General features: G+C 35.1%; 1 protein-coding gene across 1 annotated transcript; it reads right to left on the bottom strand.

Moving 5' to 3' along the window:
* Window positions 1-2729: 2729 nt before the first annotated feature.
* On the bottom strand, window positions 2730-7780 carry LOC128556620 (prostaglandin D2 receptor-like). Its single transcript, XM_053542173.1, has 2 exons — window positions 6935-7780; window positions 2730-2915 (listed from the first exon to the last, which is right to left on the bottom strand). The coding sequence occupies exons 1-2, from the start codon at window positions 7778-7780 to the stop codon at window positions 2730-2732; spliced, it is 1032 nt and encodes a 343-aa protein (XP_053398148.1).
* Between the last annotated feature and the right edge of the window lie 7965 nt (window positions 7781-15745).

Genomic DNA, 15745 nt, shown 5'->3' with positions numbered 1-15745 from the left:
ACAAATTATGCTTTTGCCTGCTACTTCAGTTTTAGATTGATACCTCGCAACAAATAAAGGTTCTTAACTAAGTTACAATTTCATGACGGTCGTTCAATACTTTTTGCGATATGTGTATTACATTTGTATTCTGACGGACAGACGGATGGACGAACAGACAAAGGCCAAATCTATATCCCCACCACATAGTGGTAGCATATAAAGCCAACTCTTAATCTGTTATATGCATTTTTCCCTACCGCACATAACATAATCAAATTATGTTGAGATGTCACCCTCACTCCCCTCCACCTTGTGAAAAATCGTCAAACTCCACTTCGTCTTAATTCGCAAGTGTCCATTTCTGTGCAAGCAATTATAATTTAACAATTTAATGATATGAAAACCATATAGCCAGCTAGTATAACGTTTTCTTACAAAATATTGAGATGTTATTTACATATAAGAAACATAATCTGTTCTGAAAAAACAACACCTTCTGAAAATACTTCCGTGATATGTGCTGTTGTTTAGCAATTATGCGTATGTAGAAATTTTCTCAGTGGATAAAAGTAAAAGCTGCAAATTCACAATGAAAGTGGTCTAGACCTGTTCTCAGTAAGCAATAAAACTACAAACTACAACATCGTATCTTTATACGCCCCATAATACCATATTTTATCAACTACATGGAACTATTTTTGGAGTACTTAACATTGTAGCACTGATAAGTCTCTTTCTATTTGGTGCTAGTCCTTTAGAAGACTTAATTTTTGACGTGATCTAACCAACGAAAAAAAAAAAAAAAAAAAAAAAAAAAAACAAACAAAGGTAAAAAAACTGGAATTACAGACATATGCATACCGTGGTGTAGTCAAAGAAGTCCATAATAAATAGATCCTAATTTTCCCATTTTTTTTTGCGCAAATTCGTGTAGAAAGAGTGCTTTAATCACCATTTTTCACTACTAGAATACATTCTGCATGAAATGAGACGGTTTTCATGTTCATACATCCCACAAGGAAAGCCTTTTGCAGATCGACACCGGAAGCAGGTGTTTATTGCGCGGACGAGAGCAAATTTGAGCCATTTTTAGGGTAGCAGACCACAACTGACTGGCATTTCACAAGGAACAACATAACCCCTTATTTTTCTTTCATTTTTTCGTTAATTTGTGATAAAACTTTCATGAAAAATAGGTGTAGGAAAAAGTGATGTTCTCTAAAGATACGTAAAGACGACCTGAAGTTGTCGTTTTTTCATATGAAAAAAATGAAGGATTTGAATTACTGACCTGTACTGATTATTGTAATGTTAATAATTATGACGGCGATGTCTATATTATTTTTTTTTCTGATTTTCATATCTTTTTATCCGTTTTAATGTTTTACTAAGCTCTTTCTAATGAGAAATGAATCGTGATCTTTGTTAAAGGCCGAAGAAAAATATCTTTTTTGTGAGACGTTTCCAACTCGAAAGGATTATAATTATTCCCTCATTATCTTTATGATGTTGAGAAAAGTTTTATTTTTGAATACTAAATAACATATGGTGCTCGCTCGATGAAAGAAGTCAAACCACAAAGAAACAAATTAATTTAAACCGCTGATACAGCAAGATGCCTCATCATACTAATGAAATTTCCATGTCGACATTCTTGATTAAATAGATAATCATATTGTTTTTAAAGAGAACAAATCTATCACAAAATGTTAGGACATGCAAATGCTTTTGTCACATCAAGAAAATGCTGTAAATCATCAACAACAAAACTCTTTACCGTTACGTTTCTTTACATTCACATGAATATCGTGTAATTCAGTTTCGCAAATATGCAGAATATATACACAAAAGCAACAGAAAAAAAAACAACAAAATGTGAAAAGGACAATGTGTTTCTAGTATATAATCTAAATAATTGTATTGGCTATACTTTAATAAAAAAATCCGTACAATCTGAAAATACAATCCTATTAAAAATGGAGTTTTTTCCTCCCGATTCGATAAACTAAATTGATGGTGTCATTTACATTCTGAAACAATTTATGTAATTTTGAAAACAGAACAAAATCAACTTTGACTATTCTGCATGGGTCGTTTGTTTTCAAGGCTTTTGACGAATAATAGTTTGTTAAATGACAATACAAATGTGTGTCTAAACTTCAGGCAATGAGTTCTTTGTACTTTTGATATCAATGGTAAAATGTTTTAAAGCCCTGCTCCGCGGCTATTCAAATTCTATTTTGTGTATGCAACCCATGATTACAATAGGTAACAGTTAACGCCCACGCGCCACACTTAAGCACGCAAAACCACAGGTATTTTATATAGAATTTTATATAAAATAGACCCTTTTTTCACAGGCGTCACTGTTCATAGTCAGGATTTTCATGCTTTTTCAGTGACAATTTAAAACTGGTCGCAAAGTCAGAATCAATCGTGTCCAGCATAGTAAGGGTTAAAATAGACCCTTTGCAAAGGTCTTAAAAACAGTTAATAAACAGACAGCTGAATGACATGGCTTTATAAGGGCTACTTACAGACCTGGTTCGCAAGAAACTTTCTATATTATAAATTATTTCTACAGACAAGCCATTGACATTTTTTAGTTTGTTTGCGATGAACACAATACACCGACATTAAATAAAGGTAATTTGATCTCATACCATGATCTTCGTCGTTGGTGATTTCTATTCAGAATTCACCATACACTATGCGTACACATCCTCTCAATTATTTTGTGTCATTACCTAGTTCGTGGTCACATTTGAACCATTTCTGTTGCAGCATAAATCTTTGAGGCGACTTCTCTTTGTCTTTCGAATTAGGATATATACCATCGGATCACATGTATAACTGAAGCCAGCGAGGAGATGGATATAACCCGCTACACCCTGTTCCAGCGTAATGTTGAACTGTTGCAGAAAAAATAAAACCTGAAATAAAAGAACACAAGTTGGATAATAGAAAATGAGTATCGTCGATGTTTGTCAGAATATTTGTATATTTATTATATTGATAACGTAACACATAAGCACAGATAATGCTTGACTCCCTTTTCATGTTGTCATTGCTATAATTATTGTTGAATTGCTGTAAATAATAGAATTTGGGTCATTTGTGGCTGATTTGGGTTCATTATGTAGATAGCTGGATCCCAGCATCACACAATATGTCATATACAAAAGTTAAGGGGAACCAGATATTTGACAGAGCAAGTACTCGTTGTAAAACGCTATGATTAAATTTGGACCGATCAGAAACAAGTTCTAAAAATAGCACGTCTGCTGAGGTATAAATAAGTAGATGGATGACAGAGAGGGCATTCGGCTTCTCCAGCCCGCCAGTGAGTGCACGTCTCGAGAAGGCACAATGCATTGACGGAACTAGGTCATAAGTATATTGACCTTTTTCTGTCAGTGTCCTGACTGAAGCTGACGGGGTGGCCCTAAATGGGATCGTTTGTGAAAGAGAGTATCTTCTTGGTGACGGCATGCAGAGAAGCCCCTGAGCTTCCTAATCCCTACGCTCAACGTGGGGTGCAGGAGGGGAAGGGAACAACACCACGATGAGGGAAAAGCGACGACGCCAGCTACTTGCGGCTCCAACCGCCCTTGTTAGGGCGACATTGTGATACCTCCAGTATCATATTGTCAGCAATCACGTCTCGGGGATCTGTCATTTATGGTCTCATTGGTCAGCGACAGTGACCCGCTTTTGGCTTCAAAATTATTTGGATTTTTGGCTTATACTCTACGGAAATTGCGTAGAGGTAAATTTACTTCACCATATGGCTTCAAAAAACATCTTTAACAGCATGCCTGGTGACATGCTGGGGGTCCGTACTCTTAATTAGCGAAAGCTATGTTGTGCCCTTACGGGCGGATGGACCCTAATTAAATCTAAACAAGAAGAAGAAGAAGAAGAGAGGGCATTCGGTATCCAGCGATTGAAGAAGACACATCGAGGATTCAACTAATAATTTATCCCAGTACCTTGAGAAGGAGGTTATTGCAACTACCCTGTCAGGGCGGATAAATCATTAAAAAAGAAGACGTTTGAAGTTCATAGACTAAAGAAGAGTTGTAGAATTTCAACAAGGTTTCGAGCTATAGGGCCAGCGCATAGGAGTTTTACCTTTATGGTAGTTGAATGCTATAGACTATAGCAAATATAGGCTGAGCATCAGAAAGCTGAGACAGAGACCCAGAGTTTGGTAATCTACTGAGAGTAGGAGAGTTCCTGCTTATAGACGGTTCAGCGTTATTGCCAATGTACAGCCAAGGCATCGGGGATATACCTATATGGTATTTGAATGCTACATAATGATAGCATATAGGCGCTGAGCATTCCAGACGTCAGGGCATTTATATAGCGTTGTAACTTCAATTAAGAGGACACAGGCCGAGCATCGATGCGATAGGACTCGTATGTTCTTGATTCAGAAACATTGACCAGTCAAGTATAGAGTCTCCAGCCTATAGGAGTTTGAGCTGATCATTTTTAAATGAAGATTGTTAGTTTGAAACATTTAGTGATTTGCCTGATCCCTGAAATTGTCTAGCTCATAATTGAAATCATTGGTACACGAATCATTTAGGCATGGTAGCCAGAGGAAAATTCTATATATGAGATATTTGGTCTCACCAGCTATACATTTTAAGAAAGGACATTCTATTTCGTTTGTCAGCTAGTCTAAGACACCTTAGCGATTGGACGCATTTCATTGTTCAATATACTAAAAGCGCAGGCACTTCCCTGGGTCTTATAACTCGTATCCTGACAATGTTTAACAATAATGTTTAACAGTAATGTTTATATGATATGCTTTTTTATTTGATCCAAACATTGTCGGCCAATGATGTGAAAATGTAACTTCTGTACAGTTTAAGGATCTTCTTAAATCTATTAAAAGATCCTTTGGAAGCATAAAATTCCAAAAAAAAAAATAGCGGTGATGAAATGAGATATGCAACATCCCTCCCATCCACTAGCTGCGGCAGGAATTCTATAATTCATATAACTAGTATGGACTCCATGGTTCCAATTACAACACTAAATCGAACTACGGGGGCATTTTATATCTGCCACACGGCACTTAAAGACGGTTGTATTGATAGTTGATAAACCTTATAAAAAGACCACTTGGAAACACAGAATGCAATCAAGCAAAGAAAGCAGACTGTTTGATTGGTTTGTTCACGAGAAATAATAAAATATGCAATACTACTCACATCCCCAGCACCGGGTTAACCTTTAGCCTGCTCAAGTGATTCTGTCTTTGCGACCAGTGCAGACCAAGATCAAGGTCTGCACTGTTCGCCATTCAGTCAGTAAAGTTTAAGTGAACACCCCTTCAAATAATAAGAGGTACTGCCCAAACTGAATAATGAAACTGTCCATTTTTGTAATTTAGTAGGCCAAAGGTTATCAGGTACACTCAATACAGATACCAGGGATGGGCTGCACCATCCCAAAAGACCCGAAAAGATTGAATCCAAGTATGGGGAACGTGTATACGGAGTGCCCTATAAGATTGCTCTTATGATAGCTGATAAAGTCTATAAAAATGGTCTTTTGGAAGAATATAATGCAACCAAGCAAAATAACAACAGATTAAAAGGCATTTGCAACAACCCTTATACACTGGCTTAACTGGAACTCTATTGTACAGATTCTTTTAAAACAAATTACTTGTTTCATACCTATGATATTAAAGTCACTATAGTTTTCATAAAGCCTAGTTTTCAAAAGGAGAATTAATTTCAACGTCCGTCGTGAGCTTTTATTAGAAATAAGATGCTGGCGTCAGTTTCAAATTAATTCGTCATGTCTATAGCTGTATTCAATTTCTGTAGTGTGATTTCCGTCGTGCTTCTGTCCTTAGATATTACCCTTCTTATAAATGTTCTTCAAATCCTTCAAATTAGTTATTTTATACTAATTTATTTTAGGTCGATTGTGAAGCAAGTTCTACATTTTATATTAACCATTCTCGACACCTCATTCCTGATGGAATCCATCGCCACGAGGGTATGAGATAAGAGGCCAGTTTCCCTTTTAATGCTGAGCGCCAGGCAATGGAGCTACTGGTACCATTTTTAACGTCTTTGGTATGACGCTGCCGGGGATCCAACCCACGACCTCCCGCACTCGAAGCGGACGCTCCACCACTAGGCTATCGAGGCGGAACTTCAAATTAGTCCAAGTACTGTAATAATACCATCTTAAAATGCATCAAATTTCTAATGTATTGTAGTGAAAATAATTTGATCTGTTCTGTTGCAAGCAGAATCAACTTTACAGGGGTCATTCAACGATAATTCTACATTAACAGTATTCTACAGTGATGCAGGTATTAAAGTGTCCATCGGGACACTTCCATTGATTCTATCGGACAAGGTACTCTTTCAAAAAAATTTTTTTTTTAATTCAAGTGTCACTATTAGCGAGAAAATTATCTTCGAATAATAATGCCTAAAATACATTGAGGTTATGTAAGTTAAACTCCTTGGACAAATGAGCCGTGCCATGAGAAAATCAACATAGTTGGTTTGCGACCAGCATGGATCCAGACCAGCCTGCGCATCCGCGCAGTCTGGTCAGGATCCATGCTGTTCGCTAATGGTTTCTCTAATTGCAGTAGGCTTTAAAAGCGAACAGCATGGATCCTGACCAGACTGCGCGGATGCGCAGGCTGGTCTGGATTCATGCTGGTCGCACACCCACTATGCTGGTTTTCTCATGGCACGGCTCAAATAAAGAAACGTGTCGATTTGTCAAAATAACGCCTGATCTACATTAAAACTCACAAGTATTGGTTCAAATGTATAATTTCATTCAAACAAAAGGCATATAGAACTTTTATCCTATTTTCGAAACCCCATTTACTGTTTGATCAAGCAAATGGATAACAGTTCTTTCTAACTGAATAGTGATAAATTTAAACACTTACGTTGTAGGGTGTATCACAAACAAGATATACTGTAGCTAGGCCAAGCATTAACTTAGCAAAGGCAATTTCGAACGAAGTTTGGTTTGCTTTCGAGGAGTTACTGTCGTTCCCTGTAGTACTAATCGTTGTCTCGGACGGTACAAAACTAACAACTTTCGAGCTGAGTCGCAAGAGAGCTCGAATCAATACAGCATTTAAGCCAACAATGGCGAATATACATATAATTCCCGCCAAGCTGAATGCAAATCCATATACTCTCTCAATCCACTTGGCTTTATAGCCAACAGAAGTGCAGTAGATTTCGCCCGTGTTTCGGATGCCTGTGAAACTGCCTAGTCCCATTAATGGGAAAAGGTTGAGGGTAGCAACGGCGGCTGCAGCAATTAGGGAACCAACTTTCCACGTATTTACACTCACGTGTCTTTTATAATAGAATGGTGTGCATATCGCCATCACGCGGTCAACCGCCATTAACACATTCATAACTCCCGAATAAAGTTTGAAAAATGCATGGAGAATAGAAAGTGATGCACACTTATCATAATCAAAACCAGGAACAAACATTTTCAGCATGCTATGTGTGAAAGAGAAACATGTCGCTATTAAATCGCTCGTGCATAACACGAGCAACAGCACTATGGCGGGAAAAATCGCTTTCTTTATATCACGAATAATAAAGAAAAGAGCAAGAAGGTTTGTAAAAAATCCTGGTATCCAGATCAAAACCAATGACACATAAAACGAAGCTTGTGAACTATGAGTCGGTCCACGACTGCCAGTTCCATTTAGAGTATCCGAACTGTTTAAGAAATTCCCTGTTACATTCTGAGTTGTAGTGTTTTCCATCTTTTTTTTCAACTGAAATTAAAGAACAAAAACAGCGATGAAAAAGTAATTATAATAATTATTATCATTATCATTATTACTATTATTATCATTGCTGTATTTTTATTTTTGCTATTTTTAATATCATCATCAGTGTTACAGAACCGTTTCATAATCTGAACATTGTACTTACTTCTTTGCCTTAAAGAAATATTTGTTACATCTGACGGATGCGTTCGACTAGATTCAGACTATCGGTGTTTTTGTAGTGAGATAAACGTGTCAGATGACAAATAAATGTAGTCAGTCCTCTATCTAACATATCCAATGAAATGGTAATTTTGTTCAGAGAGTAAACGCTACATAATATGTTCTGATTGTCTACTGATCTATATATTGTTTCAAGCGAACTGGCCAAAAGCCTCAGCTGTGTCAGGCGTTACTTTGGTTTCGTTGGGCCCTTAATGATATTTCTCATTGTATTATTTAGGCCTAAAAATTGTTTGTTTCCGGTATCCCGACCTACCCTAAATATTTGGCCCGATCCTAAATGTTCTTATGGCCTTGGATAAATGTTTTTCAACTTTTTAACAAAAAATTGCAAAACTGCACTTTTTATGCTTTAAACATGTTCAGTGATGTTAGAAATCAACTTACTGAGGCTCTAAAGGCGTAATCCCCTTATTTGTATTCATTTTTTGACACATAAATAATTTCATAAAAGTCCTACTTGATAAACAAAAAAATAAAAATAAAAAAAATACGGACCTATCTACCCTTATTTTTGAGCATGTTACCAGAAACAAACAATTATTTTTAGGCCATATGTGTAAATGATTCTTTACGTTTGAATGTTGGGCACTTTTGTGGTTTACATATCACTGCCTTTTGTTACCATAACGTGTGTTAGGAATTCACTGTATAGTAGGGGCCAGATGTAACGTTTGGTACTAGACATTAATCGGTTTTGACTCCCCAGTGGTGTTTGTGGCACTTACCATTCCAGGGTTTTTTTTTGTTCTTTTATTCATCTGTTTGCCTTCGTTTTGCCTATCTAGTTCCGTGTAAATGTCAGTCATTAAGATATCCATAGAAGACAGCTGTAATGTTCCATATAGAGGAGGACATGTTCTTGGAACGTGGCTAATTCTATCGGAGTTTTGCTCTTGTCTTTTTTTTTTTAATTAGTAGGCCGGAATCCTTGGAACTTACCATCATGACATAATAATCTTTATTGACATTTATGGTGTTGGAACCACTTCACTTACGATTTAGAGTGTTTTATGCACTTTCGCTGCTGTAAAGACCAATATACAGTTCTAATTCGGTATCTCAAATTCCAAGGAATCATCGTTTTACTTCAAGATAACCGAAATTCGACTTTACTTCAAGATAACCGAAATTCGACTTAAAATGATATTTTTCGCACGTGTTTTCGAAATGGGACTTGCAAATGTGTTCGAGACAGCCGGAATTTTTAGATAAGCGAGTTCGAGACTGTATTTTGTTTATGGTCTTATACTGTATGTTTTTAAACATGTAATATCACTGACGTTTCACCGAATCAAAAGACCCTTAGTCTCCATTCTTTAATATTTGACTTAAAATTCACTTATATACCTTTTTGCGATAATTTTATTTCATTTTATTTCATTAAAAATGTCAGAACTCTTATTACACAGACTCTACATTTGTATTTACATGTATGTTCAGGAAAGTCGTTTTGTCGCTATCGACATTATTGTCGATGTTTCGAACGATCGTCTCTTGTCTTAATACAGCCATCATTAAAAAATCGAGCTTTTTAAACAAAATGAATGATAAACACTTTACAGTGTTGTTACTCAAATAAAATGCCTTCAAAACGTTTTGATATAAATTTCCACCTTGTTCATTTTCAGTAAAATGCATACGTGTATTTGTTTAGTTGGGTTCAAGCCACACGGACACAAAATTTAGGTCAAATTGCAACTTTCCAGCGTTTGATGGTGGAGGAATGCATTAGCTGCCATTCTACTGGAATAGTATCATCAATCTTCCGTTAGCAAACTGGTTGGTTTCTACACGTAAAAGAAGATGGAACATTCAGACCTACAGCAATACGGTGCAGGCGATTTGAAATTCAGTGACCTACACCGTTCGATCACAGAAGCCCTGTAAATGCAAACGTTTTATCAGTTGAAAGATGTTTTCTTACGTTACGTGTATTGGCCTATTCAACTTATTCACCTATTCTTCCATTTGATTGCGTATTTGTTTTATAAAAGGTAGGTCTGCACGTTTGATAAACCGGAAGTGATGGCGTAACGTCATTTATCCGGAATACGTAGAATAAAGCTTGGATGCGGCGTACGGAAATGAATATCATTTTATGAATTAATGGCAACATGTGAATTTATTACAATGGCACTGTTACCATCTTTCTAAAGTTACAATATGATATTAAAACATCTGACACGTTAAATAATTCAAAATATTGTCTTAAAATTAGCATGAAATGTGCGGTTCACTTTTATCATGTTCAAATATCTCAAAAATAAGCAGACGGACCTATACATTTAATTTCACCACATTATAGGTCACATGTTTATTTACAACTGTGAGAAGTAACATTAAAATCTACATGTCTATATTCGCGAAAACGTTGTGAAAGCTATGATTTTTCCATAGGCTCCCATTATGAAAAATTGCGTGAGGTCCAAATTTTTCAAAACAGTCTAGCAAAAAATCAAGCATACGATCCTATCTTTTTTATTTGCTGAAGTTTTGAAAAATCAGAGTTTAATCAAATTCTACATTGTAGAAAACGTTTCGATCCGAACGTGCAGAACTACCTTAATTTGGATTTACTGTGGTACAGAGCTGTTCGTTGAATGGGTGAGGACACATTTTAAACTTTGCGTGGATGTTAAAATATTGCTGATTTATTTATTGCAAACTGTTTCAAATGCATTTTACAGATATTGAAATAATGGAATATTTTGAATTATCGCCCTTTGACCGTTAACACTGAGTGTATGAGTAATACATCCATGTCTTCAGTTTTCATCACAAATGTTTCTATATAACAGAGTCGTAAACACGCAAGATTCCTAGCTGGCGTAAATGGTTGGTTTACTAATGAGGTCGCATCTATCAATCAGTGATTGCTATCATTATCTAAGTAATCATTAGTCATTAAGCCCTCTCCTAGTGTCTAGGTTTGTAATAATAATAACCTATTTACTAAAATTAATCTTTTTTATATGAAAAGGAAAGATATATTAGATTTGCTGAGGCTAGTTTTAATGGGTATGTTGGCACAGATATTCGACTGATTATTTCTAATCAAAGGAATCATTTGTTCTACGGATTATTATCGACAGTTGATTTAAACGGCTTGTTGTTTATGAGAGGGCGAAAATAGGATATTTTCATCAAAAGTTTTTATCCTTAATTGCACTGTGGTATTTTTTGTTCTTTCTCGAACGTGGCTTTAATTATTCAATCTTTGCCCTTGTTTTCCTACAGTTGTTCAGTCAAAAGTAAGTCTCAGAATACACCCTTGCCACTGGTCAATTTTACATTTTTGCTCTGGCGCTGGAATTAAGAATCGGATTACAAGACAAAGTTTTATAACACTGGGGACTATAATTATTATGTTTGTTTTTTAATATGTTATTTTTCACCATCTGTAGCATCTCGAATGATTCATGCAGCTTACACCCTGGAAGTTACCCTTTTCAGAAACTAGCGTTCCAGATTACAAAGTTTCCTTAAAAGTAAGATACCTCTTTAAAAGATGGGGCGACACAAAAAAAAATCAAACACATCTATGATAATTTTGAAGCATAGAATGCAACCAAGTGTGGCGAGATGCCTCTATCAGGATGTTTGATATAATTTAGTTACCGCATACCTTATGATTCGTACCTACAATAGTTAGACCCAATCATATTCGAAGCGCCGATGATCCGTCATAATTCAATATTTTAGATGATAGACTAAATGAAATAAGCACTAATCTTTCATGAATTCCTAGAAAAGAAAGTTCTATCTACTGACACGTTAATTACGATAGTTTTAGGCTCTGATTACGGAAAATACACAAATTAAGGACAAATTACGCACTTCCATTATCAATGTACTAAGGAGCTTGATTTTGTCATAATCATTGAGCGCTCATTAATTACAATTGGATAAAAGCTTATAAATACCGGGACAGCGCCACAAAGAGATCAGAACCTGCCTGGCCACCGAGGAGTCAACAACGTCAAAGTAAATATATTAAAGAATCTGCCAAGCTACCGACTGAATAACATCGCTGAAAAATAAATAATATAATAAATTGCCAAATACTATCGGGTTCTTGACCTACTGTCATAGTCTGAGTTCTTACTCAAAACATTGCGTTTTGTTTAAGGGCCACGACGACAGGAACTTGACATCTAGTAGTGTTTAGGTAAAATCTTAATGTATGGTATTCACCTCAGGCATAGTTTGTTGTGAATCGCCATACTACAAGAGATCCCATCCACTAATTTTGAGTGCTCGCCATCAGTTAAAATGAGATAGATTGATTAGCATTAATTATTTTATATTTCACCAATCATTTTAAGAATCATTTGTTTTCCAATCATTCGGCAAGGAAGCCCATAGGAAAAATATATTATATTTAATATACTGAGCTAGACCGTGCACGCTACACAAGCAACATAATAACAGAATCGGTTTGATTAAGTATTTGTAATGAAATGTTCAACATACTCCATTATAAAAGATGGGGCGACACAAAAAATCAAACACATCTATGATCCTTTTGAACATACAACAAAATCAAGCAACATAATAACAGAATCGGTTTGATTAAGTATAAGTAATGAAATGGTCAACAAACCTAATTCGCACCGGCTTAAGTGTTATTCCATAATAACATGTCATAAAATGACCCACAACAATAGGGCATTACAAAACTAGGAGAGTTTTACTTCTTTCGAGATATTTTTTGTACACATGCGTTAACTAATTAATATACCCCCTTAATAATTCGAAATAAATGAATTAATTCCAGTAACTAAGAGCGATACTTTACAAATGACAGAAACTAAGCACTTTTGGCGCTACAAAAGCTAGATATTGTAGAATATGGACATACATTTTGTATTTACAACTTGGTTCACCACACCAAGGACCTATAGTTGAATATTCCTTTTATTTAAAGTGATAAAAACATATATGACTAGTTTCAATACCATATTTCTTAAGGTTTAGCAGTATATCACAAAATAACAGAAATTTTTAGTAAATGAACAGCATCTTTATAAACAACTTATCTGTCCAATACATGTTTTATTGTTCTGTCCCGTAGAGTTGGATACATAAAATATTCTAAATGAGTTGTCCCCCTTTACAAAAGAATGCCATTTGTAAAGAAATAAATGTAAACAATTGTCAAAAATGATGTTTTACGTAGTTATGTTAAGTTTAAACACTGGTACGTTGTTGCAAATGCATCAAAACGAAGACATATATGAGTAAATTCTCAATGGTTTTGTAGAATAATATAAATGTTTTATATGCTGTTTAATTTTCATGTTAAACAATGCTTTCTTTCTATGATTTTATGATGTTCGAACTTTTTTCTCCGAAACATGGACCTAACTCTTAACATTCGTTATATCTATTCAAAAGGTGATAAAATGTTGTGTTGTATCACTAAGGTGGGAATAACTTATCTTACCTTTCATATTCTCTCGTTGTGAAGTTGTCTGTCTTTTGGATATCGTGGTGTGCACATTATTTCGGACTAGCAGTTTGCTTCCAGCACATTTGGTTGATGTTTCAAAAATGCGATAAATGAATGCCTTCTTTTGTGACTCATTAAAAGAAGGATGGAGACCGAAAAATGACTAAAATTATATGATTCTTAGTTTTAATTTTTAAAACATGATAAATATGATATAATATAATAATGATATGATATGATATGAATATGAATATGACACATAAAAGGTAATGAAATGTGCAACACCCGTCCCGGAGGCACCGACTGCAGCGGAATTATATGATACAGATACATTGAACGAACTCTGCTATCCCAAAGGACCAGAAAATAATACAAAATTTAATCCAAGTAACCTTTATTCAACAATATAGATACAGGCGCAATACATACTCAGTAATACGATGCGTTTTAGAATTCTTTACATGAAATAATCCTGTGACACTTGACCTATTGACATACTGTCTAGTGTTTCAGCTTGAAAATTTCGGCTTGGGTGGTTCAGTGCTCCAACTTTCATAGCTTTGGGTATTGTATAATCACCCCTTGGATATGGTGCCTGCTTTTTAATTTTGTCTTTTGGCAGTTTCTGCGATAGGCTCCATATATCTGAAGAAGCTGTCGTGTGTACGAGCCCTCCGTAAGGATTTTAATTTACCCGACATACAAAACTTTTTTACCTATATAAGAATACAGTTCGGCAACAAATGGAGGTTTTAAATGAGGTCGTAGAAATTAAGCGGTGTGCCGTAACCATGGAAACGGCTACTGAAGCTGATAATCGCGGAAACTAAAAATCTTTCTTTTGTCAGATTTCAAAAAGTAATGGTATTAGAAACTTGATTTTTTCATATTTTTATTAAGTTATGAATACCTATTGTTTGCAGTGATTATATTCTAAATATCTTATTTAATTTCTTAATTGTCGTCAGCACGTGCAATTTTAGTTATTAGCACGTGCATTCAGTTGTGAACCAACAAGGTGCCTCTTTTAATCAGAAAATGTTTTCTGGACTGAATTACAACTATGGCTGATTTTGGCTTGAAAATTTTGTATAATACGCATTCAATTAAAATTCTAAAGATTTTCATACGTCAGTTTAACACCATTTCATATATCAATGCAGCGGATTGCATGCCATATATGTTATTCATTCGCTTTCTTTTTCAATACACATGGAAAAAGAAGTTAGGGAATAACTCGTTGAATCTCGGCTTGGAATATTTAACATATATAATATGAAAAAAAGAAATGATTATCAAATTAATTGTTGGAAAACACGTGAATAAATTATGGATTTTTTTTTTTTGAGACATTACTACCTGTCAGTATTGTATAGATACGCTTAACATATAATGCATGTATAAAATTGTTCTCATTTTCGTTGATATTTTTACTATTACTGTTACGAATTCAAGTATTTTAGATTTCATACTTCTATCACTTTAATAATTAATCATATTGGACTTCTCTCCATAATTTAACGGTACAATAATGGGAGTAAACAAGGCCTAGAGTAAAGACTTCCAGTGTGTGTAGAACGGCTCTACCAAGGTGATGCTAATGTACATGTTTATATGGAAACCTGGTGAGCCATGCTATTTGTCAATTGCTAAATATCAGATAACAATGCTAAATGACAAACACCTTATGCAAAATGTTTTGAAAACGAAATGACATTTTTTAAGTACTATGGAAGGCTATGGAAATCCGGTATGCCATGCTCATAACCAAATGCTAAATGACAAACATGTACTGCAAAATGCTATTTGCTATATGCTTAATATCAAATATTGCCTATGAAATGGTACATTTGTAATTGTCAAACAATAAATGATAATTGTTAATTGCAAATACGAAACAATAAATGCCAAACGCGTATTGCTAAGTACTTATTCAGATAAAGAGCTGAATATATCAGTGTATAAATGCATCCTGTAAATAGTCATTAGCCTTTGTAACATAACTTTGTCTCTATTAAAAATATTTCTAAACATTTTAGAGTGAAAAGTTTCGATCATGTCATCTCATACCCTCAGAACATGTTATTGCTTCACATCAGGCTGATAAACCTTCATATGTTTTCAAGTGATTAAAAGTAACAGTCATTAGTGTAAGGGATACAGATTATCAACTCACAAAGTTAAAGCATTTGACGAGCAGTATTTGTCATTTGGCAATAATTATAGGTATTTAGCACAAAGGATATGGCATATGGCATTTG

This window comes from Mercenaria mercenaria, chromosome 4 (genome assembly GCF_021730395.1).
Source record: "Mercenaria mercenaria strain notata chromosome 4, MADL_Memer_1, whole genome shotgun sequence".
NCBI lineage: Eukaryota > Metazoa > Mollusca > Bivalvia > Venerida > Veneridae > Mercenaria > Mercenaria mercenaria.
This window is presented reverse-complemented; position numbering and strand designations above follow the sequence as displayed.